This window comes from Echiichthys vipera (assembly GCF_963691815.1).
Source record: "Echiichthys vipera genome assembly, chromosome: 7".
Lineage (NCBI taxonomy): Eukaryota > Metazoa > Chordata > Actinopteri > Perciformes > Trachinidae > Echiichthys > Echiichthys vipera.
In genome coordinates this window covers 17,332,298-17,360,026 of record NC_139832.1, presented here as the reverse complement: position 1 = coordinate 17,360,026, position 27,729 = coordinate 17,332,298, and the positions used below count along the sequence as shown (strand labels likewise).

The following is a 27,729-nucleotide window of genomic DNA, read 5'->3' as shown; positions in this document are numbered from 1 at the left end:
GCTAGTAGTTAGCTCGTCACAACAACATTACAATTACAGCACATTAACTGAATAACCACAGAATAATAAAGACATTCGGGAACTGTCTAGGGGGACCCAGGGGAACTTCGCATGCTTGGAACGTGAGCTAAGTAAGGCAGCCAGTTGATCCGCGGGGGGCTAGTTGCTAATAACAAACGTTAGCATGCACTGGAAGGAGTCACAGCATCTCTAGAGGGTAAATAATCTCAATAAGCATTATTTTAGCTCGGGAAGGAACTGGGGTGGTTACCGTTTGCTGGCTTTGCTGCAACTTTAACTTATAGCTAACGTCACTGTCTAGTTTAGTGGTTAAATTGGGTTAAACTGTGTGCATGCCTGGGTCCTGAAATCTAGCTTAACGTCTACTATCATATTATTCTTCCACTACACACACAGTGCACGGCTGAATCTGATTGTCTTGTTAAATAAAACAGAGAAAACGATATACCATTTAACACCTGTGTTGTTTCACTGTTAAAGGCTGAGGTAACACTGCCACCATGTATTCGAGCCCCAACAACCCCATGACGTACATCAGCAACGACGGTAGCATCACTGAGCTTCTGGGTGCCCTGTGTGACTGCAGTCTGTCTGGGGTGTCATGGAAACGCCGCGCCCTGGGTGGTGTCTCAAGAGATGGTTTCCGCAGAACTCTGAAGAAGTGTGCCTACGGGGCCCTGCTGTCTAAGCTATTTCAAGATGATCCCAAAGGGTCTGCCTCAGGACCGAGTGTCACAGCTAATACGCCGCCCAAAAACAAAGTCCTGATGATATGTTTTGATTTGCGGGTGGCAGGGTGCCGAGAGGAAGCAGAGAGGTTGGAGGAGCAGCTGGGGATTCTGCTGAAGGGAGCATCCTCTGGCCTGAAGGAAGTAGACGCAGTTCTTGAGCTCTTGGTTCATCTAGCTGGTTCGGCACCTCCGCCCCCTACCTCTTTCAGCAAGGACTACATGAGACGAGAGCGGCCTGTGACGCGGAGGCCTCAACCTTGGGGCTACCAGAGCGAGGAGCTGCAGAGGCTAGAGGCCCGGGCGTGGGGTCTAATCTGTGGGGAGGAATGGGGAACTTTGGAGAGTTTGTGTGGAACTCAGAGGTTGATGGCTGCCCCTCCAGGCACAGGACTGCTGGCCCTGAGAACCAAATTGGAAGCGGAAGAAAGATTTGAGAGGGAGACCAGGATGACGCTGTTTGGAGCACTGCAGCACAGTCGTACCTCAGACATTGACATAAGACTGGACCTGCCTCCTGTTCCCAGTAATGTTGATGTAACTGGCCTGGCTTTAAGGGTATGGCACTATGTCTAAGTCTAGTAAGCTAATGCATGTTGCTAAATTTAAATTTATTTTTTCATGTGGCCAGGTCAACTCATTTTAACTTGCGAGTGGGTTCATATTTGTCCAAGTGTTTGACTTAATTTTAAACCCCAGTGTTATGCAATGGTATCATCAGGATTTATTGTTGTCTATGCAGGTCCCCCCATGTTTAGATCAGTCTGAGGATGAGGGTTTCCAGTCAGCATCCAACATGACCCCAGACTCTCAGTCCGAGACCAGCCCCATTCCAGATGTTGATATATGGGAGGCTCTCCGTACATTTGAGCCTGCAAGAAGCCGCTGCTGGGAGTCTGTTGGATGGTAAGTGACACATCAGTTGTGCTGCTAAAAGTTTGATCAAACTCTCCCTCTCCCTTCCTGGAACACATTTAATTTCATTTTACTACACTTTTCCTACTAGCCCGCCAGGGAAAAGGGAGTCCCTCTATTTGACAGAGGGAGGCAGGGAGACCTTTGACAAGCTCTATCGTCTATGGGAGGGGGAGATGAGGGTGGTCAGCACTGCTACGCCCTCACCTCTTCTCCCGCTGCCCCTTGACTCTCAGGCACAACTGGTATTTGACCTCCTCAACGTCTTGATCGGAGTGGCGTCCACGACTTTTCCTTTAAACCAGGTGCATTTCATATCTTTATCAGTCTCTTTAAATAAAATTAAATGCATGATTTGTCGTTTTAGGCGTCTGGGGACAGATGTGATAAGTGAATGAAGTGCTAAAAGCAATGTCAGAGCATACAATTACTAAGAAAAACACAGAGAAGTGAACTTGAGAGCAGAATCAATGGACAGACTGTCCATGTGTGATATAAACAATCCCAATTGACTTATGAATACATCAACAGAGTGAGAGTGTTGAGCACAGTTGCCTGACAACATGCTTTAAATAGTGAAGAAATAAATGTAATTTTCCTAATGCCAAAAACAAAACTATAGGAGAGAAGTTTTGTTAATTGTTTTCCATTATGTTTTTATATTCTCTAGAAGATTATAGTTATTTACTACATCACTTGAATCCTCTTTTTTTTAAATAAGTCCCTTGTGTTCTCGCTCTCTAGCAAAGATTATCATTAATATGCAGGCTGGTAAAGGAGGTTGACACAATATCAAGAACACCTGTACAATTAGATGCAATCTAATACTTTAGACCAATCAGATGCAACTCCTGCAAGTGTTAAAATCTTTGCTGAGACTGTCAAAGAGGTGTTTATTAAACTCAAAGGTCATCTTTCAGGCTGTGCTTTGTGGTAGTGTTGTGCTAGATTGCAAAATATTGTCTATGTTATTTCTGTTCCCCCAGAAGGGCCCTGTCTTTGTATCCAGTTCTCATAAAACAACCATGGGAAGGGCAACATAACAAACACCTGATTATGTATTGCAGTCTAATATAATAACACCACAAACCGTGCCCTCAGAAGTCACCATGGAGGTGACTTTCTGTCAACCTCGACACAAATTCATTATTATATGCTTTACAGAGACAGTCTTTGCTGCAAGGCTATTGGATGTTGTTACATTGTACAGTTGTTCTCTGCATTTTTTCCGTCATCTGTAAATATGTAATCTACTTCGCAGAGTGTTCAGTTTGATGTCAGACCTGGTGTGTGCGTGTCTGGAGCCTCTCCAGAGAGTGTGTCTCGTCTCTTGGGGGAGCTGGCCCAGTACGGCACCCACTACTTGAGGCTTAGTCGCTTTACTCTGCAGAGTGCTGACAAAAAAGGCCTAGTCTTACAGGTATGTTTGCATATTCATCATTAACAATGTTGAGACTGCAAAATGTACCCCCGGCCTTCTCTCCTTGTACTCTGCATGGGACTTGTGTGGGACACCATTGTTGTGTGTTTTCAATTCAATATTGTATTCGTCCGTCAAGAGGCAATTTGAGTTTGCAAACACAAATACACACACACAATTTATTAACACCTACAATTACACCTCATAGCTAATGAAATAAAAAAAAAAAAACATTGTTTCTCTCCAAGGCTTTTACAGGTGGTCTGCGGAAATATCTGCATTACTACAGGGCTTGTGTTCTCAGCACTCCACCCACCCTCAGCCTGTTGACGATTGGCTTCCTCTTCCGCAAAGTAGGCCGTCAACTCAGGTGAGGTCAAACCTGTTTTTTCCACTTTTTTTGCCTTCTATGTTCGTTTTAATTTCACACTTTTTAACCTCAACTAGCCCAGCCGACAGTACAGTTGTACCCAATAGGATCTTGATGCAAATGACATCAGTTGAAAAAAAACTCTGCTTTATTTAAATCTAAGGTACCTGTCAGAACTGTGCTGTGTAGATGGGCCTTTGGGTGCAGGCCAGGCCACCTTCCCTGTGGTGAGTGCACTTTTGTCTGCAAACTGCAATATGTCATCCATCATCGTCGTGTTTAGCCTATCAGATGGGATGTCAGCTCAGTGCCATGTGATCCTCCTCAGGGTGTTAAACTGCTGTCATACCTGTACAATGAAGCACATAATAACTGCAGCAACGAGAACTATCCGGTGCTGCTGTCTCTGCTGAAGAGCAGCTGTGAACCTTATACACGGTCAGTTACTACACTCTTCATGCATGTGCCTTCAAAACAAAAATAATATTACACAAGGACATGACTTCACTCCACTGATATGCAGAACTTGCTTTATTGGAAACTTTCCAGAAATTGGCAGGACTGGGTGTGACTTTTTTTGCTGTGCTTCACTTAGGTTTGTGTCTGACTGGGTGTATAGCGGCGTGTTTCGTGACGTTTATGGAGAATTCATGATCCAGGTCAACGAGGACTATCTCAGCTTTAGAGGTGAGATGATGCTCTCATGCTGTCTTCAGCCAGCAGCTTCTGAAAGTGAAAAGCTTGCTGAACAGATTGTCTAGCAGAAAAAACAAAACAAATTTCATTACAGCCTTTATTGCCTAGTTGGATTTGTCCTTGTGTCTATGAAGGGTGTCATGAAGTTATTGGATGATAATCAGTGGGAAACAACATCGGAGACCAGAGCCATCTCTGCTCAGTAAGCCAAAGGGACAGAGCCTAATAAATAATGTTTCTTTATTTGTTTCAGTTGGAAACCATGCTAGCTGAAACATTTTCTGAAATAAATTAGTTACTTCATACATTTCCTCTCTTGTAATTGCCCTTGACAAATCTAGCTGACTTAATCTTTTTTTAGTTCAATTAATGACTTGGCTGTTTAAGGAGAGCAGAAGAGTAGAATTGAGACAGGAGGAGATTATCCTTGAATGTTAGATAAATACAGACCTGTGACCATCTTTACTCCACAGGAAACGTCTGGCTGATTAAAGATTTAACAGATTTTAATATTTACTGTTTAATTTAAAGACATTTCTTTGTTACAGCTCAAGTCGGAATTTTATTTTGAGGGTTGCAATTAGGCCCGCAACTAATAATTATTTTTATCATCTATTAAATTGCTTATTTTCAGATGGATCATTTGGTTTAATAAACATCATAAAATACAAAAATGCTAAAGGTGATTTCATCAAAACTCCACAACCAATAAAATAATTACAAGAAAATAAGACTTACACCTTTACATTTTTGGGCACTTTTAACTCTGGTTATCAAAACATCTGCATGTCAACAAATCGACTGATCGTTGCTGCTCTAGTTAAAATAAAGACGCGGTATTCTATACTGCAATATTCCCTCCCAAATAAGACGATTCACTTTTTTTGGAAAACAAGATAAGAACATATTATAGTAGAGCTTTTGCTGGGGCAAAAGTACTTTGTGGACCAATATCACTATTTTCTGAAATCTTACAGACAAAATGACAAAATAATTGGCAAATTCATCGATAATGTAAATACGTATTTGCATCCCTGTATTAGGGAATTGTTTGCACAAATAATCCTGATGGAAGCCTCTTTGCCCCCAAACGACTATACACTGTAAGTGAGCATTCTACTGTATAAACATGGTTCTAAATGAATCAATATAGCTTGTTCAAATATTGTATGTCATGCAACAACCCATTCAAGGTCAGACCATCACCTCGGCTTTGTATGGCTACGAGGTTCATTTGCTCATCGGCTACACCTCATCAACTCCTGCAGTGAACCTCTGCACTTCTCGCTCCTGCTTTTTGGAGGACGCACAAATGTCATTGTTCTCCTCGAAGTCTGTCGGCCAGGGAAGCAATCAGCAGCTAAGCTATCTTGGCAAGCCGTAGGCTTTCTGTAAAGAGCCCTGGAAGCTCAGCGCATTCATGTTCTCTTATGCTTTTTGCTTAGGATCACTGAGCTAAGCGCTAACAATTTCCAAGTGTTAATTCAAGCGACCAGAGTTTTGCCATGCCCCGTAAGTCATACTAATAAGGAAAAGTTTTGGGCCCAGTGCAGGCTGAGTAGCACTCCTCCACTATTACTTTTTTTACTTCAGTTGTGAGTGTGTTGTACTGTTATCAGAGGCATAATGGAGCAGTAAAACTACTTGGTCTAAATTGTATAGCAGCAAGTAATGGGCGTCTTTGAATCTGTGCAGACAAACACTTTTGGGTCCAAGGCTACACTCTGATCTCAAAGGATGTGGAGGATTGTGTTCCCATCTTCCTGAGACACATTGCCAATGACGTGTATGTCTGTGGAAAGACCATCAACCTTCTCAAGATTTGCTGTCCGCAGGTTTGTACATTTTAACAAATTACAAATTAAGTCTTTATTTAGTTCAAAGACAATCTTGGATTATAGTTTGCAGTGCTTAAATTGGACTATTGGATTATTGCAGACAGGTCCCCAAAAGCAATTTCAGTCAAAAGCAACTGGACTTGGTTATTTGTCTAGGAAGACGTTTCACCTCTCATCCAAGAGGCTTCCTCGGTTCATGTATGCAACTGACCAGGCTGGGGGGGTAGTACAACAGTTCCATATTGCGTCAGAGTGTCTGCTTTAAAGTGAAAAAGGAAAAGAAAAAACCCAACATGAATCCCACTGTCTCTCCCAACAACCCATGTCAGATGTAGTCACAGTAAACAACTAGGTAATTAACTAACATATAGCATAAGTAGATATAACATACCATATTTGATCTGTTTTCTTGCTTTTTCAGTGTATTGTATTGGCTATGGTGCACAGATAGGCTCTGCCTTCCACAAAATCCACATGCACTACACAATTATCTACCTGCCACAACATGCTTCTATCCATGTGGAAATCCATACTGCCCAAGGGGGGTGGTCAAATAATCAATACAGCAACATATGGGGACAGGCCCTTCAAAATGTTATCAATACACACGCAACAGTATTGTGATAAATTGTCTGGTGATGAGGTACTGGTACTGAGGCAGAGGTGAAAAAGGAAAGAGAAAGAGAGAACTGACAGACAGATGGACAGAGAGACACAAAGACAGACAGACAGAGAGACAGTCCAAGAGATGCAAACAACCACAAAAGTAACAACTATAACAATATCTATAGTCATGTTAGTCCCCTTCCACTCAAAAAAGTTTTATTCTTTTGTTTCTGTCCTCTAAAATGTCTGACATTGACTATAGTGACTTGTATCTGAGAAAATGTTGTCACTAGAGTGGTTTTTCACATAAGGGTGCACTAAATATAGTCAATGTTTCTTTTTGAGTTACCATGTAATTCACAGCACTACTGCTAAAACCCTATACTTAACAGTTGTCCATGTTATATAAATGGACCCCCCACTTGGCATAATTATATGAAGCTTAGCATACCAGACAAATGGAAAGCTTTAGCTAATTGTTCAAGTTTTTATGTAATCCAATTGTATGTCATTTCCTCACTTCTCTGTGAATCTCCTGCTGATTCACCAGCACATTATGCTTTTTATGACTCGACCTACCTGACCTAAACCGTCAACCCATGCTTATGACTAATTGGCGTTCTGTAACTACAGTGTTTCTCTGTATGCTAATGTCCACTAGTGTCAGGGTCTGTTATTCCTGGAAAAACTACAGGATGGGTATGAGCATGTTAAATTATGTGGGTTCCAACCGACAATACAAGTAGACCATTGCTTTCTTTTACAGCTGGTAAACTTTTTTTTACTGGAGCTACGACAATTTGTCTATTAAGAAATTAGTTGATAAGCAGAAAATTAATTGACTATATTGATAATGTTTCAAGCAGAAATGCCATCATTTGCTAATTTCAGCTGCTCCACTGTATCTGTGTCTTATATGATAGTATAGGCACTTTTCACTCCTTGAAGTTTAACACCAATCTTTGGTGTCCAAGATATGAAAACAGGATTCAGGATTAACACTTAAAACAATGAGCCTCCTTTTCAGTACTAACTTTTTGTTAACTGTGTCCACAGCACTATATCTGCTGGTCAGAGCTACCGATGCCTCGGATTGCTGTCACCTTCTCCCTCCGGGAGGTGGAGGAGATCGAGAGGGACTGTGCTGTGTACCGTGGACGCATGGAGAGGGTTGCTAAGAACAGCGCTATCAGCAGGGAGGAGCAAGTACTGGGACACAATCTTCACCTCTGATTTATTTTTACAATTTTTTTGATGTCTGGGCTTTTGTTAGTATTTCCCCTTCTCAGTTATGACAAGCACTTTGGTCAAAATAGCATAAAGAAATATTCAAGAATGTCTTCCCATGATAGCAGACATGGCAGTCAACATGGTGTAGTACCTTTAAAGTCACCATTATGCTGCTAACTGACTTTAACGGATCAAATCAAAAGGAAGCCTAAACTTCAGGCTGAGAAAGCAAGCCTTTAGTAAGACAAGTCATTACACAGGTATTATCCCTAAAGACAGAGAAAGGAGTTGTTGTTTTTTTATAACATAACATGATTCATGATGGTGACACTGCCCCTCAAGTACTGAGAATTTCAGCAGCGAGTCATTATAATGATGCAGCTGAAGTCAAGTCTGGGGCTTGCACGCTGCTTGATTTAGTGTAACAATCTGATTTGTATGACCTACACACAGTGTGTGTGTGTGTTTGTGTGTGTGTGTTTGTGTGTGTGTGTGTGTGTGTGTGTGTGTGTGTGTGTGTGTGTGTGTGTGTGTGTGTGTGTGTGTGTGTGTGTGTGTGTGTGTGTGTGTGTGTGTGTGTGTGTGTGTGTGTGTGTGTGTGTGTGTGTGTGTGTGTGTGTGTGTGTGTGTGTGTGTGTGTGTGTGTGTGTGTGTGTGTGTGTACGACTGGCAGAGGAGGAGAGGTGAGCTACAGGGCAGCTGGATAGATCTTTGTTAATGATGATTTCTTGTCTATCTACTGTAAGGCCCAGCGAGCAGAGCAGGCACGCCAGGAACTGATCAATCAGGTCAGAGAGTCAGCGGCCAAAACCCTGGAGAGCATTCGTGGTTAGTGACGCACGCACGCACACACGCACGCACACAACAAGTAAGCAGTGGGTAAGCATCCCACTGTAATCTCTCTTGGCTCCTGTAGGCCGCCAAGTGTCACAACGTCTGGCTGAAGAAGCCGAGAAGAGGGAGCGTTTTGAGGAGCTGAAACAGCACCTTGAGCAGGAACAAGAGGTAGGTGTGTGTGTCTCTGTGTGTGTGTGTCTGTCTCTGTGAATAAGAACAACAGATTTAAAAAATGTACTTGTGCTTGCATATCTTGAGACATGTGTCAGAAAGTAAGATGGTGAGCATGTGTCTAAAGAAGTAAGAAAGGGTGGTGTGTTAGAGAGAGGGAGACCGAAAGAAGACAATGTGTTTTTTCTTTTTATTCAAATGTTAAACCTACATTAACATATTTTTGTGTCACTTTGAGGCAGCAGAAACAAGTTATGAGGACAAAACAACCTCTTCAGTTACTATTTGCACATCTAGCAGGCACAGAGCAACATGATTCATTTGGAGCTGTGTTGTCTCTACCAACTCCGGAGGGAAATATCTAGCTTTTTAGCTGCTAAATGCTGCACTTTGTCCACCAGCTAGTCGCTAACTGTGTCTGTGTGCCATTTGGTGCTGAGTGGGTAGTATATAGTGAGATTGTAGAGCATTTTTGTGCATCTGCCTGCTGTGAATAACTATGGCGCTACAAGAGAGAACCAACAGCTGTACAGCTAAATAACGAGCTGAAACTCACTTTAAAACTGTTCTCAGAGGGGAGCTGCAGATTGAGGTGATAATTCTCTGTAAGTTTATCATACATCATGGTGAGCCTGTAACAGAAGAGGGATTTTTACCTTTGGCCCTGTGGTTGATGATTTTGTTCATTGGTAATAACTGTTTTCTAAAACAGAATGTCACTAAAACTGATGTGTAGACTTTATAACAAAGCCCCTGATGCCCATTCAGAGTGTCATTAAGGGTCAGACCATTGAACAGTTTAAGTTTTACAAATATCTGGCTACTATAATTGCTAACAAGTGAACATTCAGTGACAACTCGGGCAATTTGTCAACGACCGCACTTCATTTGATGCACAGGTACTCATCTGGAAATTAGAACGTGATTTGACAAACAAGCAGTTATGAGTCACCCAGTGTTCATTTTGACAGCCATTTTTAATATAGTCATAGTCGTTTAGATGAAAATGCAAATGACAAGTAATTTAACACACTCTTAAGGTTTTCTCAACATTAGTTCAAAGTATTTTAAATGTATAGAATGTCTGGTTATCATATTAAGACAATATAGGCAAAAATGCCTATATTTAAATGCATTGTTTCCTCACTAAAACATATTGATCAAATAAATAAAAGGTATCTTCATAAATAAAACAAAGTCGCGGGAGTCGGCGGTCCTTTGAGGTGACAGCACTGCTTAGGAGTTCGCTGGTTCACGAGACATATACCAATTTTCCAGACACGTATCATACAGCTTGTTCCACACATTTTATGAATAAGTTTAGACAGGGAGAGTCATTGAGACACTTGGTGCGCACCTCTGCTGCTAGATGCATGTAGGGGAAACAATGAAAGGCCACGTCTATCAGGCAGGATAATTCCTTTATTTCTCAGGCCACCACTGTTAAATTCTCATGATGATTTGTAGTGATAGTTTCCCATTTAACTACTGGGGGCTGATAATGTTTTAGCCATGGCGTCCTCTAGGTTTTCTGGATTCCACTGATGTATCTATGTATTGTATTATGATTTCCATATTTTAGAATGTGTGCTAATGTTTGTGTGTTCTATGTTTTACCTGGCTGCAAGACAAATACAGGCAAACCCTTTCACATTGTCATTTGCTGCTTTTAAATCAACACATCTGTCAGATCAGAAATTTATGTTTGAAAGAGAATTATGTAGACATAATTGGATTCATTTGTGTGCGTGCGTGCGTGCGTGCGTGCGTGCGTGCGTGCGTGCGTGCGTGCGTGCGTGCGTGCGTGCGTGCGTGTGTCTGTGTCTGTGTCTGTGTGTGCTTGCGTGGGCGCGTCTGCGTGTGTCACCAGTGGAGAAGTGTAGCCAAGAGGAGGCAGGAGGAGGATGACTTCAGCTTTGCCAGAGAGCTAAGGGACAGAGAAAAGAGACTACAAGCCCTGGAGGAGCAACTCGAGCACAGAGCCAGGTCTGAGTGCTTTTACAGCCGCTGCTAGAGATGGAAATGTTTTATTAATGATTGATTAATCTCTGTTAAGATTTTATTTGATCTGAAATATATTAACTGGCTATGTGCAAATATGATGGGACATCAGTTCCCTATTTCAGCAGCTGGGCTTGTGCTGAATTTCCCTGCAGTTGGGATAATTGCATGATGCCACAGCAGGATCAAATGTGATCAGAGCCTGTAATGAGAGCATAGCACAAGTGGATTTCAAAAAGATGGCTAAAAGTTGTTAGTTAGCTAGACAAGGCGTTGGAGGTCACAGTTTACCTGCATTTCACCTAACCAGTTCATGGTGGCTTGATTTAAAATTCCTGTCTTGCAGTGGTATTGGTTGCAATGTTTCAAGATTTAAGTACCTTATTATTTGGGATGTGTTGTGGAAATAACTTAATTAATAAGTCTTTATGACGAAAAACTTATATTTCATATTTTAAAGGCCTTCACTGATTGATTGATTAATTCATTCTAGATCATTAAAGTGGGTGACAATTGCAGAAGGGAAATTGCTCATAATTGAATTCAGAGGGATGACAGAGCCTGAGAGTATATATTCACACACAGGCTTATTGCAATATTCTTATCAGTCCCTCATGAGCACATGTACATGAAAGCTTATCATCGCAGAGTATAAAGAACACTGATTGCTGGATTACATGCACTCAATTTAAATATGAATGATTCAGTATTTCACTTGTCTGCAAAAATTTCATCAACCAATCAGTGTTTATGAAGAGGGGCAATTATTTATATTTTTCTATTCTTATCAGAGTTGAGTAATAATATAAAGCTAACTGGAGCAAAGTTACCTGTGACTGAATGACCTGGTGGGATCACATACTCCCATAAATTAGAAGTTTCATATTTGATCCTCAGCAACCATGTGTCACATCATTAGAGCACCACAAAGATGGCACAGAGCTTGTAAAGGCATGTTTGGCATTTTTCACTGTTTTCTTTTTAGACTAAATGATACATTTATTCATCAAGAAAATAATCAGCAAATCAGCAGATTAATCAATAATTAAAACAATCATTATTTTAAGCTCTCTGTGACATACACCCTGTCCTAGACATGCATTTACTGCAAGGTGGTCTGGGTACAATCCTTAGCTAGATTATTTACCTATAACCTGTCTTACTACACTTTCATTGTAGAAAGGAACTGATAGCTCAGTACAGCCATCTGTCAGAGGAGGCAGCTCGCAGAGAGAGACGGGCCATGTGGCGGGTGCAACGAATGAGACTTGACGAGGCCAGGGCTCAGTTCTTCATGCATGACAGGCAGCACACTCAGGTTTGTAATGAATTCACAGAGAAAACACAGAGAGGACACCGAAATTATATTAGATAGATTATTTAGAGTAAGAGAAGTGATTTTAACCAAAGCTCTCGTGACTTATTTTCAGGTAATGCTAGAAAAATATCCTTTAGGCCAGGAGAGGCCTCCTATGGAAGTGTTGCCACCTGTTCCCTCAGCACAACAAACTACATCACAACCAACACTGGTATGACAACAACACACTAGTGTTTCCAAATGAATCCCCATTTTATACCACTCTATTGATATCTTTAGAAGTGTGTACCTATTAGTATCTTCTCTTAACAGGAGTCTCCACCTCAGGATCCATCTGAACAGCAGTCAGCAGACACTCAAGAATCTGATGCTGTATCACTAACAGCACCTCACCAACATCTTTCATCACCCACCCTCACCCACCTTACAGTAGACCCTGTTCTTATCTCTGAGGACATAGAAATCAATGATTTTCTCCTGAAATCACCAAATCCTGGCAGTCAGCAGGTGGATATCGCCCTACAGGAGATCGGCTCTGACCTACCTAAAGTGTGTCCTACGGCACAACTAGTAGACTATGACTTCAGTGCCCCCTTTAGTCCACTTGAGGGTATCACAGGCCAAGCCATGATCCAAAACCACCCCTCTTTTTCTCACATACCCATAGGAGAGAACATGTCTCAAGTCCAGGATAGTCTACCCAAAGCAAGCCCTTTTGGGCAAGCCTCCAAATCAAGATTTCCTCTTGGCCAATATACCCCAGAGGATTTTCAAAATGTACCTAAAGCAATTATTTATGGACATCCCTCTCAGTCCTCAGTGCATCTAGAAGATGGGAGTGGCTCAATGAAGGACAATGACAACAAGCAGGTGGAAGTTGCATCTATGATGGAACCTAAAATTGAAATGGGGAATTTAGAATGTAAAGTAGAGGCAAATGAGGGAATGGATGAGGATGAGGGTAAATCTGTTGACTCTGCAAAAGATGATGATGGGGCTGATGCTGCCCTGTCCGCCACACCAGAGCAAAGTAGCAAGGATAATGGTCACCACAAAGCAGTGGCAAGTCTTTCTGACTGTGGTGGGATTGATACACTTGCTGCAGGGACTCAAGACCGCAGCTCAGATGCTCAAGATAAAGCTGGTGATAATATTTCTTTTCCAAACCTTCATGTATCCGATGCTCATCTAATAGCTGGAGAGCTACTTTCAGATGCCGTTGCCCCGGAGCTTTCATCAAACATCCACCAACATTCCACTGATGCTCACACAAGGGTCGGACAGCTTGATTCAGAGGTGACTGCTCCTCTTCCAGCACCTAACATCCACGGTCATGCCTCAGACTCACACATCTCGATTGGACAACATGTTTCCGAAGTTGATACTCCTCTACCTTCTTCCAGTGTCCACGGTCATGCCTCAGATGCTCACATCAAAGTTGGTGAGCATGTTTCAGATGTAGTCGCCTCTCTGCCCTCCCCCAATGTCCATGGTCACAGTTCAGATGCCCACATTAAAGTTGGAGAAAATATCTCTGATTTTGTCGCAACATTTGCTGCTCCCAGCATTTACGGCCACTCCTCTGATGCTAATATAAAAGTGGGTGAGTTTGTGTCTAACATACCTGAAGCAAGACTCCGTTCGAGTAAACATGGACATGCCTCAGACTGCATCTTTCATTCAGGCTGTGTGGTGTCTGGAGCTGAACCCGCCTTGTCTGCTCTACCTGGAAGCTCTTATGGTCATTCTTCGGACTCAGCTTTGGCTGATGGATGTGTAGTTTCAGGAGGCGAACCCAAGCGTTCTCCTCTACCTGGCAGTGCCCATGGTCATTCTTCAGACTCAGCATTGGCTAATGGATGTGTAGTTTCAGGAGATGAACCCAAACGTTCTCCTCTACCTGGCAGTGCCCATGGTCATTCTTCGGACTCAAATTTAGGCATTGGATGTATAGTGTCCCGAACTGATCCATTTCAATCACCACTACCCGGCAGCGCCTACGGCCACTCCTCTGATTCAACGCTCGGGGTGGGTTGTGTGGTGCTGGGGACACAGCCGCAACTCTCTGCACTACCAGGCAGCACTTATGGCCACTCATCTGATTCTTCACTTGCAGTTGGATGCGTGGTTAAGGACAAAGGCATCTTAAATCAGCAGAAGACAGAAGACAATGAAGATGATGAAGGTAATGAATATTAAATTATACACATTCTGCAGTTGTGAGGCAGGCTTAAGTGCCACTTAGTAAGCTTGAGATAGAAAAAGATGTTACAATTGGATGCAAATGTAATCCAGATCAATAAACTTACTCTTGTATTTCATTTTAAACTACCGGTATATTTATTTCATCAACTCAAAATACAACAAAATAACTCGCATACATAGAGGAGATTATCTCAACAAGTAGAAATAAAAGAAAAAATACATCAATTAAATTGAAGATAGATAAAATGAAAGAAGTGCTTTTACTCCCATAAATACTTATATTTTGAATGGCTGTCCAATTGCTGTAACCTTCTCCTTCACTTAAGACAAATTAATTATCTCCCTCCACTATGCAATGTTTTGAACAGGAGACTTCTTTATTGCTATTGAAAGCAAGATCCTTAGATTGCTTCAAGAACAGATAGTTAAGATTAATGTTTGCTATTTTCTTAGGCGGGGTGCAAATAATAAAAAGTGCAGTACTGTAGGTTTTGGGCAGTCCTGACATATAGGTAAAAGCCCCCTATCAAGCCACCAACCCTCCAATATAAGTTGAATGATGAATGATTTACATATTTTTGAAATGCTTAATTTTGACCTTTCATTCAAATTTTTTTCATTTTAGGCTTTTTGTTAGTCTGTCTGTTTTCAAATGTTTACTATATATATGGTATATATATATATTCTACCTTTGCATTGAAAAGTCTTTAGAAAAATATTTAGGGTCATGACTTGGAAAGATGGATATGGTAATTTTTTGCTTTGATGCATGGGTTTTAATTGTGCCTTATAAATGTCACTGAATATTGTGTTCCATGTCAAAGTTACTGTTCTACATCTCTCTTCAGGCTTAAACTCAGACAGCCCTGGTGAGCGGCTGGTTGAGTTCATGGAGTCCTGGGCATCCGGTTTCGTTTTTTCCCCTGGAGAAAAGTCTGAGCAGGAATACCTCTTGGCTTTGTGTGCTCAGTATGAAGTGGAACAATACGAGGACTGCTACAACCTAATGGGTTAGTTGAAAACATATGACTGGCCAAAAATAAATGGTTTCTTTGACTCAAAGTCGATGTAGGCAATGTTGATGTTCAAGATATGAGGATTTTTATACATGCCAAGGGGAATTTGGGAAGTACGGACTGGATTGTAGACATCATTTAACGACATATATCCAAGTGAAACACATGAATAGAAAACATAAGGGGATCCAAAACAAAACCTTGAGGAATTTCACAATTTAACTCTGTAATAGAGGAACTATAGAATAACAGAAAACATTTAGATAGGAATTAAATTACTTAGGAACAGTGAGAGAATAAACTATAACAGTTTTATGGCCAGTGGAAAAAAATATTAAACTCCAGTCCCAGAGTGTATGTTTTTTGTAAGGTTTTGGTTACTCTTAATAATGACATCTTAATAGCATAAGGCTAAGCTTTATTTCAACAATTCTTGTGGGCAAATTTTACAGCACAACCCAAATTTCAATCAAATCAGGTTTGTTAAAGTCAATTATTTGGGTATAAATAAATTAAAATAATGTTATTGCTGAAAATGTACATATATGGTCTTGCTGATGCTTTTAACCAATGGCCAAAAAAAGACAAGGCATTAAATACAATAATTCTGCTAAGACTGCGGCCTTTCTTCTTCTCTGAAACAAAACCTTACCCATTCATTTCTTAACTAAAAAGTTTATAGCTTACAGTTCAAATCGAGTGAAAAAATAAATTGACACCCTTGATCTTCTGATAGTCGTTTTAATTGAAGAATATGAGCTCATCTTTGTGGTCGAAGGCGAGTTGTACATTGTGTGCAGTCTATTAACTCCCCGATGTCTCTGAAATAACTATGAGAAATGAAACAGATTTTGAATTAGAGCAACACATTTCAAACTGCAGAGAAATGGAAATTATATACCTTACAGTGGTGGAGCTTACTCCATGTAAATTAAAACAAGCCTTTTTACATGTTCAGGACTGATGCATTTTCAGAGGCTGTTAAATATGTACTCAATCAACAGCAGGCACAGAGGTTTTATAAGAAGCAGTGATATTTCATAAGGGTATTAAGTCTGGTTTATGTTTCGGTGTGATGCATCATGGCTCGTTGAAATAATATCCTGTCTTTTTCACTTTGCATGTCATGTTGCTATTATTCATGCTAGCTCCCAGGGTCTATGTGAAATCAGTCAGCTGAATAAATGTTCCACACTACCAGTCAAAGTCAGGAATCCTGATTATTTAGGGCATGTTACTATAAATATAGAAGGTGGACAATATAACTAAATCAATTCACAATATAGTGCTATTTAATAAAATAATTGTTTTTATCTTTATTGAGATTATGCCAAAGTGTTATTTCATCTTTTTGAGGGATAAATCAGCACACTTTAAGGCCTTTGTTTAAGGGCTGCAACTAATGATAATTTTCATTATCAATTAATCAGAAAGTCTAAAACATTTTAGAAAATAGTAAAAAGCCCACATCCTTATAGTCAAATGTTTTGTTTAGTGCAACCATCTGCCAAAACCCTGAAGATATTAAGTTTAATTTCATAGAACTCCAGTCAACATTGGGCATTTTTACTTTGAAAAATGGTTTAAACCATTAATCAGTTATCAAAATAGCCAATAAATTTAATTTATTGAATGCGATCGACTAATTGTTTGTATAAATGATTCAGTATATGTATGTTTTAAGCCATCCAGCAAAGAAAACAAAAAAAAACTTGGATAATAATTTGACTTTTGTTTCTTTTTCATTCAGTTGTACACACTATTATCCCCAAAGAAAATTTCAGTCAAAAGCAACTGGATTTGGTTATTTGTCTAAGAAGATGTTTCACCTCTCATCTAAGAGGCTTCATCAGTTCATGTATGCATCTGACCAGGCTGGGACTGGTCCAACTAACTGGTGTGGAGATCCAGGTTTTTAACCTCTCACAAGGCCGATGATGTCACTGGAACCCTTTGTGCTCCAAGTGCCAACGACCGTCGTTAGAGTGACAGTCGTTGGTGGGAAGTAGGTTTGGACTTTGTTAGTGCTCCGAACATATAAACTCATTGGACAGAAACATCAAGTTTACCAGAGAAGAAGTCAAGGACAACAGTTTGCCTTTCTTAGACTGTGACATCTGTATGGAGAATGACAGGAGCCTCCACATTGGGGTATACAGAAAAGCCACTCACACAGATCAATATCTACTGTTTGACTCCCACCATCCCCTGGAACACAAGTTTATAGTTATCAGAAAACTGCAACACAGAGTTGATAACGTACCCACCAGCTCACAGGCCCAAGGGGAAGAACGCAAGCACCTGAGAGCCGCCCTCACAACTTGTGGCTACCCCAGCTGGACCTTTGTGAAAACGGCAGCTGCTTCCAGAAAGAAAACCAAAGAGGGTATCAGAGAAACTCAGGAGGATCTTCGACAAACACTGCATCCCTGTGTATTTCAAACCCAGTAACACACTCAGACATAGACTAGTACATCCCAAGGACAGAACACCACACACCCACAAAAGCAATCTGGTTTATGCTGTCCAATGCAACGAGGAATGCAAAAATCTCTACATTGAAGAAACAAAACAACCATTGCATAAACGCATGATCCAACACAGGAGAGCTAACTCCTCAGGCCTGGACTCTGCTGTCCACTTACATCTCAAGGAGAAAGCCCACTCCTTTTTTGATAACAATGTCCACATCCTGGACAGAGAGGACAGATGGTTTGAAAAAGGAGTAAAAGAAGCCATCTATGCAAAAGTAGAGAAACATCGCTAAACAGAGAAGGAGCTCTGAAACACCACTTATCTCCAATTTACAATGCAGCCCTTTCATCCCTTCCCAGGAGATTCAACAATCTAACCTCAAAGAACAACTGTTCGCACCAACGACTGTCACTCTAACGACGGCCGTTGGCACTTGGAGCATAAGGGGTTCCAGTGACATCATTGGCCTTGTGAGAGGTTAGATACCTGGATCTCCACACCAGTTAGTTTGACCAGTCCCAGCCTGCTCAGTTGCGTACACAAACTGATGAAGCCTCTTGGATGAGAGGTGAAACGTCTTCCTAGACAACCAAGTCCAGTTGCTTTTGACTGAAATTTGCTTTGGGGATAACGATGACCAGAACATTCACAGGCTATACACACTATTCTTTCTTTGAACTTTTAAAAATGGCACAGCTTTCTGCAGTTGAGTGATATGTATTCAGGAAACATACCTGTCATCTCCCTCTCACACAGCTTCATCCCCCGAGTGTCAGCTGCTGAAGCAGGTAACTCGGGGCCCTTGGGGCCTTTCTATGGACCCTATACTCCGCAGAGCAACAGACACCACTGCTATTCAACTCAGCGAAATGGTTTCCCTGCCAGTTCTGATAAAACAGGCAGTCACTACCCCGCTCATCACACAGTGAGTGTCTGAAAAAAGTTGCAGGAGTGTCTGGGGGTAGAAAGGCATTAAAAACGTCTGAGCACATTACCAGTTATTGTTCATAAGTGGGTTTTGAGTGTTTAAGAAAGACATGATTATTTTACCTTGAAGCCAAATACCATGTTGCTATGTGAGGCATTAACTCTTGTCATTTTTTTCTGCCACTTAAACTGTATTTGAGTGCACAGTCTGCACTGGAAGAATGATTTAAATTCTTATTACTCTACTTTAGGATCCTTTTTCTGTTCCATCAGAATTGTAGACAGCCCTGTCAGTCTTCACCTCCATCTATTTCTGCACTCCATGCAGTTTAGCCTTGGTGTGTAAAGAAATGGTTTTCTTCACTGCGGGTGTGCAGTAAATTTAGCGTTTGCATTCACAGCTCTAAATTTTTTTTAACACATTTTTTTATCCTGTGTTTAGAAGATGCAATGAAATTTGCCAGAGATTTTCTGCTCTATTTTTATTTCTTCCCTGCTGACTTTTCAGTTAAAGAGAGCCTCCCCTAAATCCCACGTTATATAAGTAAGGGCTTTAGGATTTTATCGATTCTGCGATATAAATTGATATTTTGTTTCAATAGAAAGTATCGATTTTTTGAGAGCACGTCACCTGCTGCTGCAGTTCCATTACTGTCTGGCTTTAATAACTTCAGGCACAGATGAAACAAAAGGATCACAGAATGCAACGTATGTGTTAATCTCAGCTGCATAATCAATGTTAGCTAGTTACTAATGTTAACTTTGTGAGAGATGAACTTTTAGATTGGCGTTAAATTACATTTTTGAAACGCCATTTAACTGAGAGAAATACTCGTCAATTACTAATGTCTACTTAAGTTAAGTTTACGTTACAGATTTATTGTTGACTACATAACGTTAATGTTACTGCGTTATTAGCTTTAAACATTACACTGCGTTTGAGAGGCTGTAGGATTTTTTTATTTATTTCACAGAACGAGCTCGCTGACATTAAACATCTCTTTTTTCAGAGTGAGCTGAGACAGGCAGCAGCATGTCTGACAACGTTTCTGACAAACATAATGAGTAGCCAATATAAAATACATGACTGTAATACAATTAAAATATATTAAATAACAAGTAAAAAAAACAAGTATACATCAAGTATATATCAAAATCGAGCATAATCATGAATATATATCCTGCAGAATATCTACAGCCAGATGTGTCTGCCTTCAAGTTATTATCAAATGTCTTAAAATCCTCCAATGAGAGCTGGACCTGGAGTGTCATTAGTTGGGACTTTGTAATTATAATATATGGTTGAACTTCAACTCTATTTTATTATTTATCAAAACCATAAGAGACTCGATAAGGACTTGGACTTGCAAAAAGTGACTTATTACCATCTCTGCTATCCAGTCAGAGCCATATATTGTGTAATTGATTCTTTCAGTTTTTATTAATTCAATCCCAGTCAATGGATCACTCACAAGATGTCATCAAAATCACACTGTCCCTTTAAAATCTTTCAAAAAATGATGTAAGTGTATCATATCAAATCGGATTGAATTGTTGGATGAATATCGTGATATACTGTATATCGTATTCTGAGCTGAATATAGTGTATCTTATCATGAGATTAGTAGGTATCGATACAGCCCTAATATAAATGAGATTTGCTAAGGAATAATTTTAAGCAATGACAGGGCTCAACAATAAGGCTTGCTTGATTGCCTGGTGCAAGTCAAATATCATGCTTGCTAATGACAATGTAGAAAAACAAAAATATTCACACATTGATTGTGGGAAGGCTTAGATTGTATTTTGGGACAGTTCGGAAGGATGGTGAAAAAAGTTAAGAGCCCTAAAGTAACTAGGGAGTGAGCCATCTCGCTTTTCTTTCAACTCACAAGTAAAAAATGAATTTGAAGTAGATTTCTGACCCTTACTTGGCCGGGTGAGTGAAAAAGAGATGGAGGAAGTCATCACCAGTATACAGAATAAACAACCTGTATCCAATATGCAAGTCATCTTCATTTTCAGTCCTGATTCTTGTGTCAAGACTGTTCTCTTTTTATTCCCTGTTAATTCTCTCCTCCGCCTTCCATTTCCAGTGTATCATTGGTGAACAAGGCAGTGGTGGACTACTTCTTTGTGGAGTTAGGGGTGGAGAGACACTTTGAAGCACTGCGCCACTTCCTGCTGATGGAGGATGGCGAGTTTGCACAGTCCCTCAGCGATCTGCTCTTTGAAAAGGTGAAGCTCTTTTCCAAATGTTGCTGTCATCGTTCTGCATAAAATAAGGGTGATTTATTGTATTTTTATTCATTGCCTTCTCAGAGAGAACAAGAACGATCTCGGAACAATTTTTGAACAAGGTCTAATAGTCTCCCCTTGAATGCAACACATTTGGAACAATGCGTATTCTGTTTATACAGATTATCTGCTTTTAGCCTTAGAAACCCAACTGAGAGCAGGTGCAGGTAACCTTGGAGATGTAATGATTGTATGCATAAACTAAGAACTACACACTGAATAATACCCTAGGCATAAACTAAAACTTGATTACAGAGTTGGCCATTTAAAAATGTATGCGCCAAATGTGGAGGGCAGCTCTGCAATGGAACTCTATATAAGTAAGTAAGTCCAACTCTCTTGTGTCATTGCCTGGTGAATATCTCCTTCTTTTCTCTTATTCTAAAGCCTGTTTGTATGGCGGTTATACCATCCATAGCTTCCCATATTAAAGTGTAACTTCACCCCCTGTATAATTTTGAAAAATGCAACAAAGTGTGCAGAGCGCTCAGAAAGGGGCAGAGAGAGTGCAAGGGTAGGGGGGCTGCCTACTTCAGATTAAAGGCCATAAACATTTTTAAAGTTTGAGATAGAGATGATGACACAGTCCCAACTGGTCGACTCTACCTCGCCATTGGAATTAAAACAGTAATGGGTGTGTTGAGCCATTTTCAACCCAAGAAATGCTGATTTTTACAAATTTGGTGAGAAATGTCAACATTAACACCAGCCTTGATCAGTTTCATCACAGTACAGTTATATCATTTACTTTCCAGTTCAATAATTATGTTATAGTGTGCAGTACCTCTTTAGTAATGGCGTTTCAGTGCCTTTTGGTTTAAGGCCCAAGTACTTACAGGAGTTAGACAAAAAACAGAGCTAAAAGAATGATAATGCTGTTCATTATCACATTAGCAGGGGCTTCTTCTTTAATCTCTCGTGCCAAATTTATCTTAAAATTAATTTCTATCCTCCCTGGTCCTATTGTCTTCGGCCCTGGGTCAACACAACTATCCGAAGGAAATCTTGGCAGGATTTTTGTTTGTCAGAAATGAGAATGTCTACATGCCTGAATTGAGATAACAAGCTTTTAACGATTAATCGTGCAGCTCTAGTTTCTGGCCACCTAGTGAATCCAAGTCCAACATTCACTCTTTAGGGAAATATCTGTAGGTTTTTAGAGCTTTTTCACTGATGTAGTTGCCTGCTGCGATGGAAAACAATGCTATGATACTGTAGCAGTGAGAGTGAATCAAAACAGTAATGTTTTGGGTCAGACAGCTAAACAATGAGCTGAAACTCTATAAAGCTCTGTAAAGCTGAGGACAGCTGCAGATCCAGGTGACAATTGTATGCGTGTTCATCACTACAAGTGACACTGTTCACTGTTGTTTACTTAAATATAAATTATAGCTGCTTTAAACTCGTAAACATTTTCTAACCAATGTCTCTCCGTGTCTGTTTTGCAGCACATGATTTGTCACTCCATAGATTCCTAGACTACTTATGATAAGCCCAAGCTTCCTGGTGTGAAATAACAGTTACAGCCTTTGCTAACACCTTGGTGCTGTTCTGCAGAAACAATAATGTACATCTGTCTTTTAAGGCCCGGGAAACAGAACGTTTTTGTTACAGCCACACACTCCACCAGCTGAGCATACTGATTAGCACACCTTCAACTGTAAAGAAAGCTTATCATTGTAATCAGCTAACACGCAGTGTTTGTTCGGGATAAAAACCTGCTAACACTTAGCCCTCAATGGCACATTTGAAAAGGCTGGTTAAGAGGTATGGGTAGTCATGTTTGATATCTGTGTATTTATATGACAAATGTCTCCTCCAACCAGATGGGCAGTGGCCAAACTCCCGGTGAGCTGCTGACCCCTTTAGTCCTGAACTCCATCCTCAGTAAAGCCCTGCAGTACAGCTTACATGGGGATACCCCCTTAGCTGGTAACTTCACCTTCGCCCTGCGCTTTCTCCCAGAGACTTTCCACCCCCACGCCCCTGATTCTCTCAACTGTCTGGAGTTACGCTACAAGGTGAGGCAGTGTCTTTTAATAGAGTGAGTAACAGTGTGTATGCTTGCATCAGTGCACTTGTCTCAGCATGAGTGGCAACTTGAATGTGTCATGTTTTGACAAACTGCTCTCGGTGTGGTAAATGAGCATATCACACTCTTAAATAGTTGAACCTTGTAGATTGAGTGGAGTCAAGTCTTTTGGATGACATGCACAGTGGCTAATGCTTCACACATTATCCTCTGTTGCTCCTGTTCTGTTCTTCATCCTCATGACTGTACACTCTCCTGCTAAAACTCTATTTTGTACCTTTTTTGAATCTCCTCCCTCTTTTTCCACCTTTATCTCTTGCTTCATGCCTTTTCTTGCTTCACTCGTTTTTCTCCCCATTTATATTTTCCCCATTCCTCTTCCACCCCCATCTCTCAATACGCTGTCTTCCCTACACAATCCTCTCACCTCCTTTATCAACATCTCTGCTCTCACACCTTCTCTCCTCCCCTCCCCTCATTCGTCACCCTCCTTTTTTTACCTATTCTTTCTAACTCCTGTTGTGTAACTTTTTCACACTCACTCCCTCTCACGCACCCCCCCCCCCCCCCCCCCCCCACCCCTCATTTTTCCGGTGTCTGTCGCTTTCCCTTCCTGTCGTCTCGCAGGTGGACTGGCCATTGAACATTATCATCACGGACAGCTGCATGAACAAGTACAACCGTCTGTTCTCGTTCCTGCTACAGCTCAAACACATGGTGTGGAGCCTCCGTGAGGTCTGGTTCCACCTCAAGAGAACAGGTGAGAAGGAGGGAGCTGTCGACTTGGGCTCGGCTCAGATTCCGCTTTCCCTCCGGGAAGCAAGAGTTAAAATTCTTCCTCTTGTGCTTTAACTGTTTTTAAATTATTCATCAAGGGGAAAACTGGGATTCCTTCATGTTTTATTAATACAAAGCACGTCTCATAGCAGTGGGACTGTTGGATAGTATTGATCAGGGAAAGCCTGTGTACAAACTACTAAAATGAATATCCTGATGGGGAAAAAAGGTATTCGAGAGCTGTAAAGTTCTTAAATAAAATCTATTGATATGGTTTTTAAGTTCTACAACTGATTGCCAGAGAAAAATGTGGACTTATAGGATTTGTAATGCCTTTTTTGACCATGAGCCAGACTAAAATGTCAGCACTCAAAGAAAGAAAAAGATGTATAATGCAACTAACCATGGTTTGTCTATATTGTAACTATAGCTTTAGCTAGCAAATAGTTTCATTATTTTATGTGCCCAAAATGAGCTCAAGTTGCTGACCAAAAGGAATAAAGAGCCCAAAGTGATTGGTTTTCCAGTGATTTGTTTGTTTTGTAATTACAGTGATTGCTTTGTCATTTTGTGTACTTTAAATTGTGCAGAGATATAAATAACTCAGAAAAGCTTTCACATTTTAATGTCAGCAAATGTGTATTTTCAATCCCTGCAGCTGACCTTGACTTGTTCCCATCTTTGTTTCCCTTAGCGCTGGTGAAAGGTGCAGGTCGCTCTGTGCAGTTTCATCAGCTTCAGCTCTACAGGCATGAGATGCAGCATTTTGTCAAGGTGATACAGGGATACATCGCCAACCAGATCCTGCAAGTGTCCTGGAGCGAGTTCACAGCCAAGCTAGCGACTGCCAGCGACCTGGACGCTATCCACCGCACACATGCAGACTACCTCAACAGAGCCATCTTCAGGTGAGGACTGGGGCTGCATATGTCCATGATACAGTATTTATTGCAATATAATGTGTGCTGTTTCTATGCACAAAATAGGTTATGTGTTGTTTTTTCCTTGGGAGAAGACATTTTGGAACAAGAACAAATGTCCTTGTCCCCCTTGAATGCAATATATTCTAAACTTTTCAGCATTTTGAGTGATCACAGCTTTCAGTATTCAGTGTAACAGCTCTTAGCCTGTGCACCCCATGTGAGAGTTGGCACGGATAAACTAAATGAAATAACTGTACATGTGCCACAGTATAGTTGTGTAATGCTTTTGTATTGCTCTTTTTATTTCTTTAAAATGCGTTTTTTCTTTTGAACGACTAATAGTTGCACCTTTTGATCAATCGATAAAGATAATAATTGCACACGAATGGGTACAACTTTTTGGGGCATTGGAACTTTGTAATGTTTAAGGTATTCTGCAAAGTGTTGTGGACTTTTTATATAGACAGCAAAAATCTAATTTAAACCGTCAGGCTATAAAATGCATAAAATCAGGAGTTTAATAATTCTTAAGGCTCTGCACATCAAGTTGAAGTGGTACTCTCTGCACCCATAATTTTATATAAAATTAATTCAACCTCCCCGTAACAAGTTAATTAAAATTCCAGCTGGATGCAAGGCCAACTTTTGAACCTGATGAATGATTTAATCTCATTAGAAGAGGTTGTCTGTATCACACTTTTCTGTGTTTGATTTCAGCCCATTCAAAAAGTCATTTCAAAGTTCCTTGTTATGTTTCTAAAACTTAACACTCTCTTGCTTCCCCAGGGGTTTGCTGACAGAAAAGGCGGCTCCAGTCATGAACATCATCCACAGCATTTTCAGCCTGATTCTTAAGTTTCGGGCCCAGCTGATCGCACAGCCCTGGGGCTGCCAGCAGGGGGAGGCAGTGCACCCCAGCTTCATTGCCATGCAGCAGTCGTATAACACCTTCAAGTATTACTCTCACTTTCTTTTCAAAGGTAAGGACAGAGTATTTTTCAAATTTTATCGTTGGATTCAGCAGTTGCTCAGTTAAAATGTGTTACAAAAGTATCAGTCTTACACTCAATTGGTAAATTCAAAACTAATAACTAAAATAATTAGGAAAAAAGGTGGAGGATAAAGGCAACAAAGAGCCTTTTTAATCCCACCAACCCAAGTTCCTTGAATATCTTTCACTTGTGTTTGTATAATATTGTAAAATGTTAAAATGCTATGTACAATAGAATGTCTTTGAAAGTTGAAGTTGGCAACTTTCTATGACAGTTTTTTTTTCATATTTCCTGAAACTGTCACTATATCCTATGAGACAGACGATCTGGACCTACAACAACCAATCAGATCCGAGGAGTCTCTGACAGTGTCAATGACTGCTCTGAACTCCAATCCATAGGCAGTGCTGATCAAATATGAATATGAATCAATATTCTGTTACTGTATTGCCTATTTTTTTTAATAAAGTTTTTTCAGAAACTTATTTTAGTGTACTGTTTAGCTGTAAAGTGACCAAAACCACGTCCCGCCCACCAGCTGGACAAACTGCAATTTTACAGCCACAGTAAATTAAAAAATGTTTCTTAAAACACTGTGTGAGAAATATGCAACACAGTTACAGAATCTAGATTCATATTTGATCAGAGCTGCCTAGTTTTACAGTTTTGTCAGAGTTCATTAGCATGTGTCTCAATGTGCTGCTGTGATACAGTGACAGTTTCAGCAATTATGAAAAACATAGTTTTTACAGAAAGTTACGGGCTTCAGCTTTAATTTAAAGCAGTTACACACTTTATTAAGGGATGACAAATTATATCAAATTGAGAGTATGTTTTTAAAGCATCAAATTTTCTCTAAATATAATTAAATACGAGTCATCCGGCCACATTTTAATGGTTGGGAGAGTTATTTTCTTTTCACTTAGCACATGTGAGTATTACCCGTTTTGCTTTAATGATGAAATGGGGAAGAATAATTTTCTAAAACTGAAGTTAGGTTCATCTTTGATCAACACGAGCGGAGTATGATCAGTAAAGTTTTTACAGTCTCAGTACTAACACCTGGGCTTTGGGTGTTGGCCGATCTAATACCAGTGTTTATTTAATAACCTGTACAGTATATCTCATTGTGTGGAAGTGACTGGGATCATTCTTTTATGTGTAAGTCAACATGAGACATAGTCTACATACTATTCAGTATCTTGAGTACATACTCTCCAAAGTGTACCTGAGGATAATGAGACTTCAATTTTTCTGCAGATATATGGGTGTCTTAAGTACGTAGCTCCTCTTATATTTCTACAGATCATTTCTTAACTGAGCCACGGTAGAGGGATAATAAAACAATGAGGGAATTTCATACTAAAATAATATGACTAATTCTAACTTTATTTATAGGTATAGAAGGTTTTCTAAAAAAAAGTACTTTTTTTCTTTTTTTTCTCCTTAGTGGTGACCAAGCTGGTGAACAGAGGCTACCAGCCTCATCTAGAGGATTTCCTGCTTCGCATCAACTTCAACAACTACTACAAAGACTCCTGAGTTGTGTCCTGGTGTGTATGTTAACCATGAGGCCATTTTCACCATCATTTATCATGACTTCATTTTAGAATCTTCTGTATGTTTCTATAAGACGGATAATCAGAAATATAATACAATTAAATACAGTGTCTAAAATACATTAAGAAACCCGCTTGACTTTATATTAGGGCATGGATTTGACATTTAAACAAGTTTGCCAACCAGTGTGCAGGATTTAAAACTGCATGTCTGTGTGCTTGATTAATGGCTTTACTTCCAAGACTGTATGCTTCCAAAGTTTGTGACTGAGATAAAGCTGAATTCATGCTCAGGTGTACCTTCAGCTATGTAGATTTTAAGTGTGTATAAATGTCAATTATATGTAAATACAAAACGTTTTGTTAAATAAAAG

At 40.3% G+C, this 27,729-nt stretch overlaps 1 protein-coding gene across 1 annotated transcript; it reads left to right on the top strand.

Annotated features, from left to right (window-relative positions):
* The first annotated feature begins 1 nt into the window (after position 1).
* Positions 2–27,651, top strand: tubgcp6 (tubulin gamma complex component 6). The gene is made up of 25 exons (XM_083917044.1): positions 2–217; positions 502–1,307; positions 1,492–1,655; positions 1,756–1,969; positions 2,926–3,084; positions 3,333–3,454; positions 3,618–3,681; positions 3,783–3,892; positions 4,050–4,141; positions 5,846–5,985; positions 7,651–7,800; positions 8,571–8,652; positions 8,741–8,829; positions 10,703–10,818; positions 12,013–12,151; positions 12,264–12,362; positions 12,464–14,336; positions 15,205–15,366; positions 18,604–18,772; positions 20,871–21,012; positions 22,899–23,093; positions 23,732–23,864; positions 24,576–24,789; positions 25,591–25,784; positions 27,247–27,651. Exons 2-25 carry the CDS (start codon positions 522–524, stop codon positions 27,336–27,338), a joined length of 5,700 nt encoding a protein of 1,899 aa, XP_083773170.1. The 5' UTR covers positions 2–217; positions 502–521; the 3' UTR covers positions 27,339–27,651.
* Positions 27,652–27,729: the final 78 nt, after the last annotated feature.

Bases quoted from the DNA above. Each gene is read 5' to 3' on its own strand.
- tubgcp6 (XM_083917044.1), top strand. From the start codon at position 522: ATGTATTCGAGCCCCAACAACCCCATGACGTACATCAGCAACGACGGT. The intron at 3,085-3,332 runs GTATGTTTGCAT...TTTCTCTCCAAG, and splicing joins AAAAAGGCCTAGTCTTACAG to GCTTTTACAGGTGGTCTGCG. The intron at 8,830-10,702 runs GTAGGTGTGTGT...GTGTGTCACCAG, and splicing joins ACCTTGAGCAGGAACAAGAG to TGGAGAAGTGTAGCCAAGAG.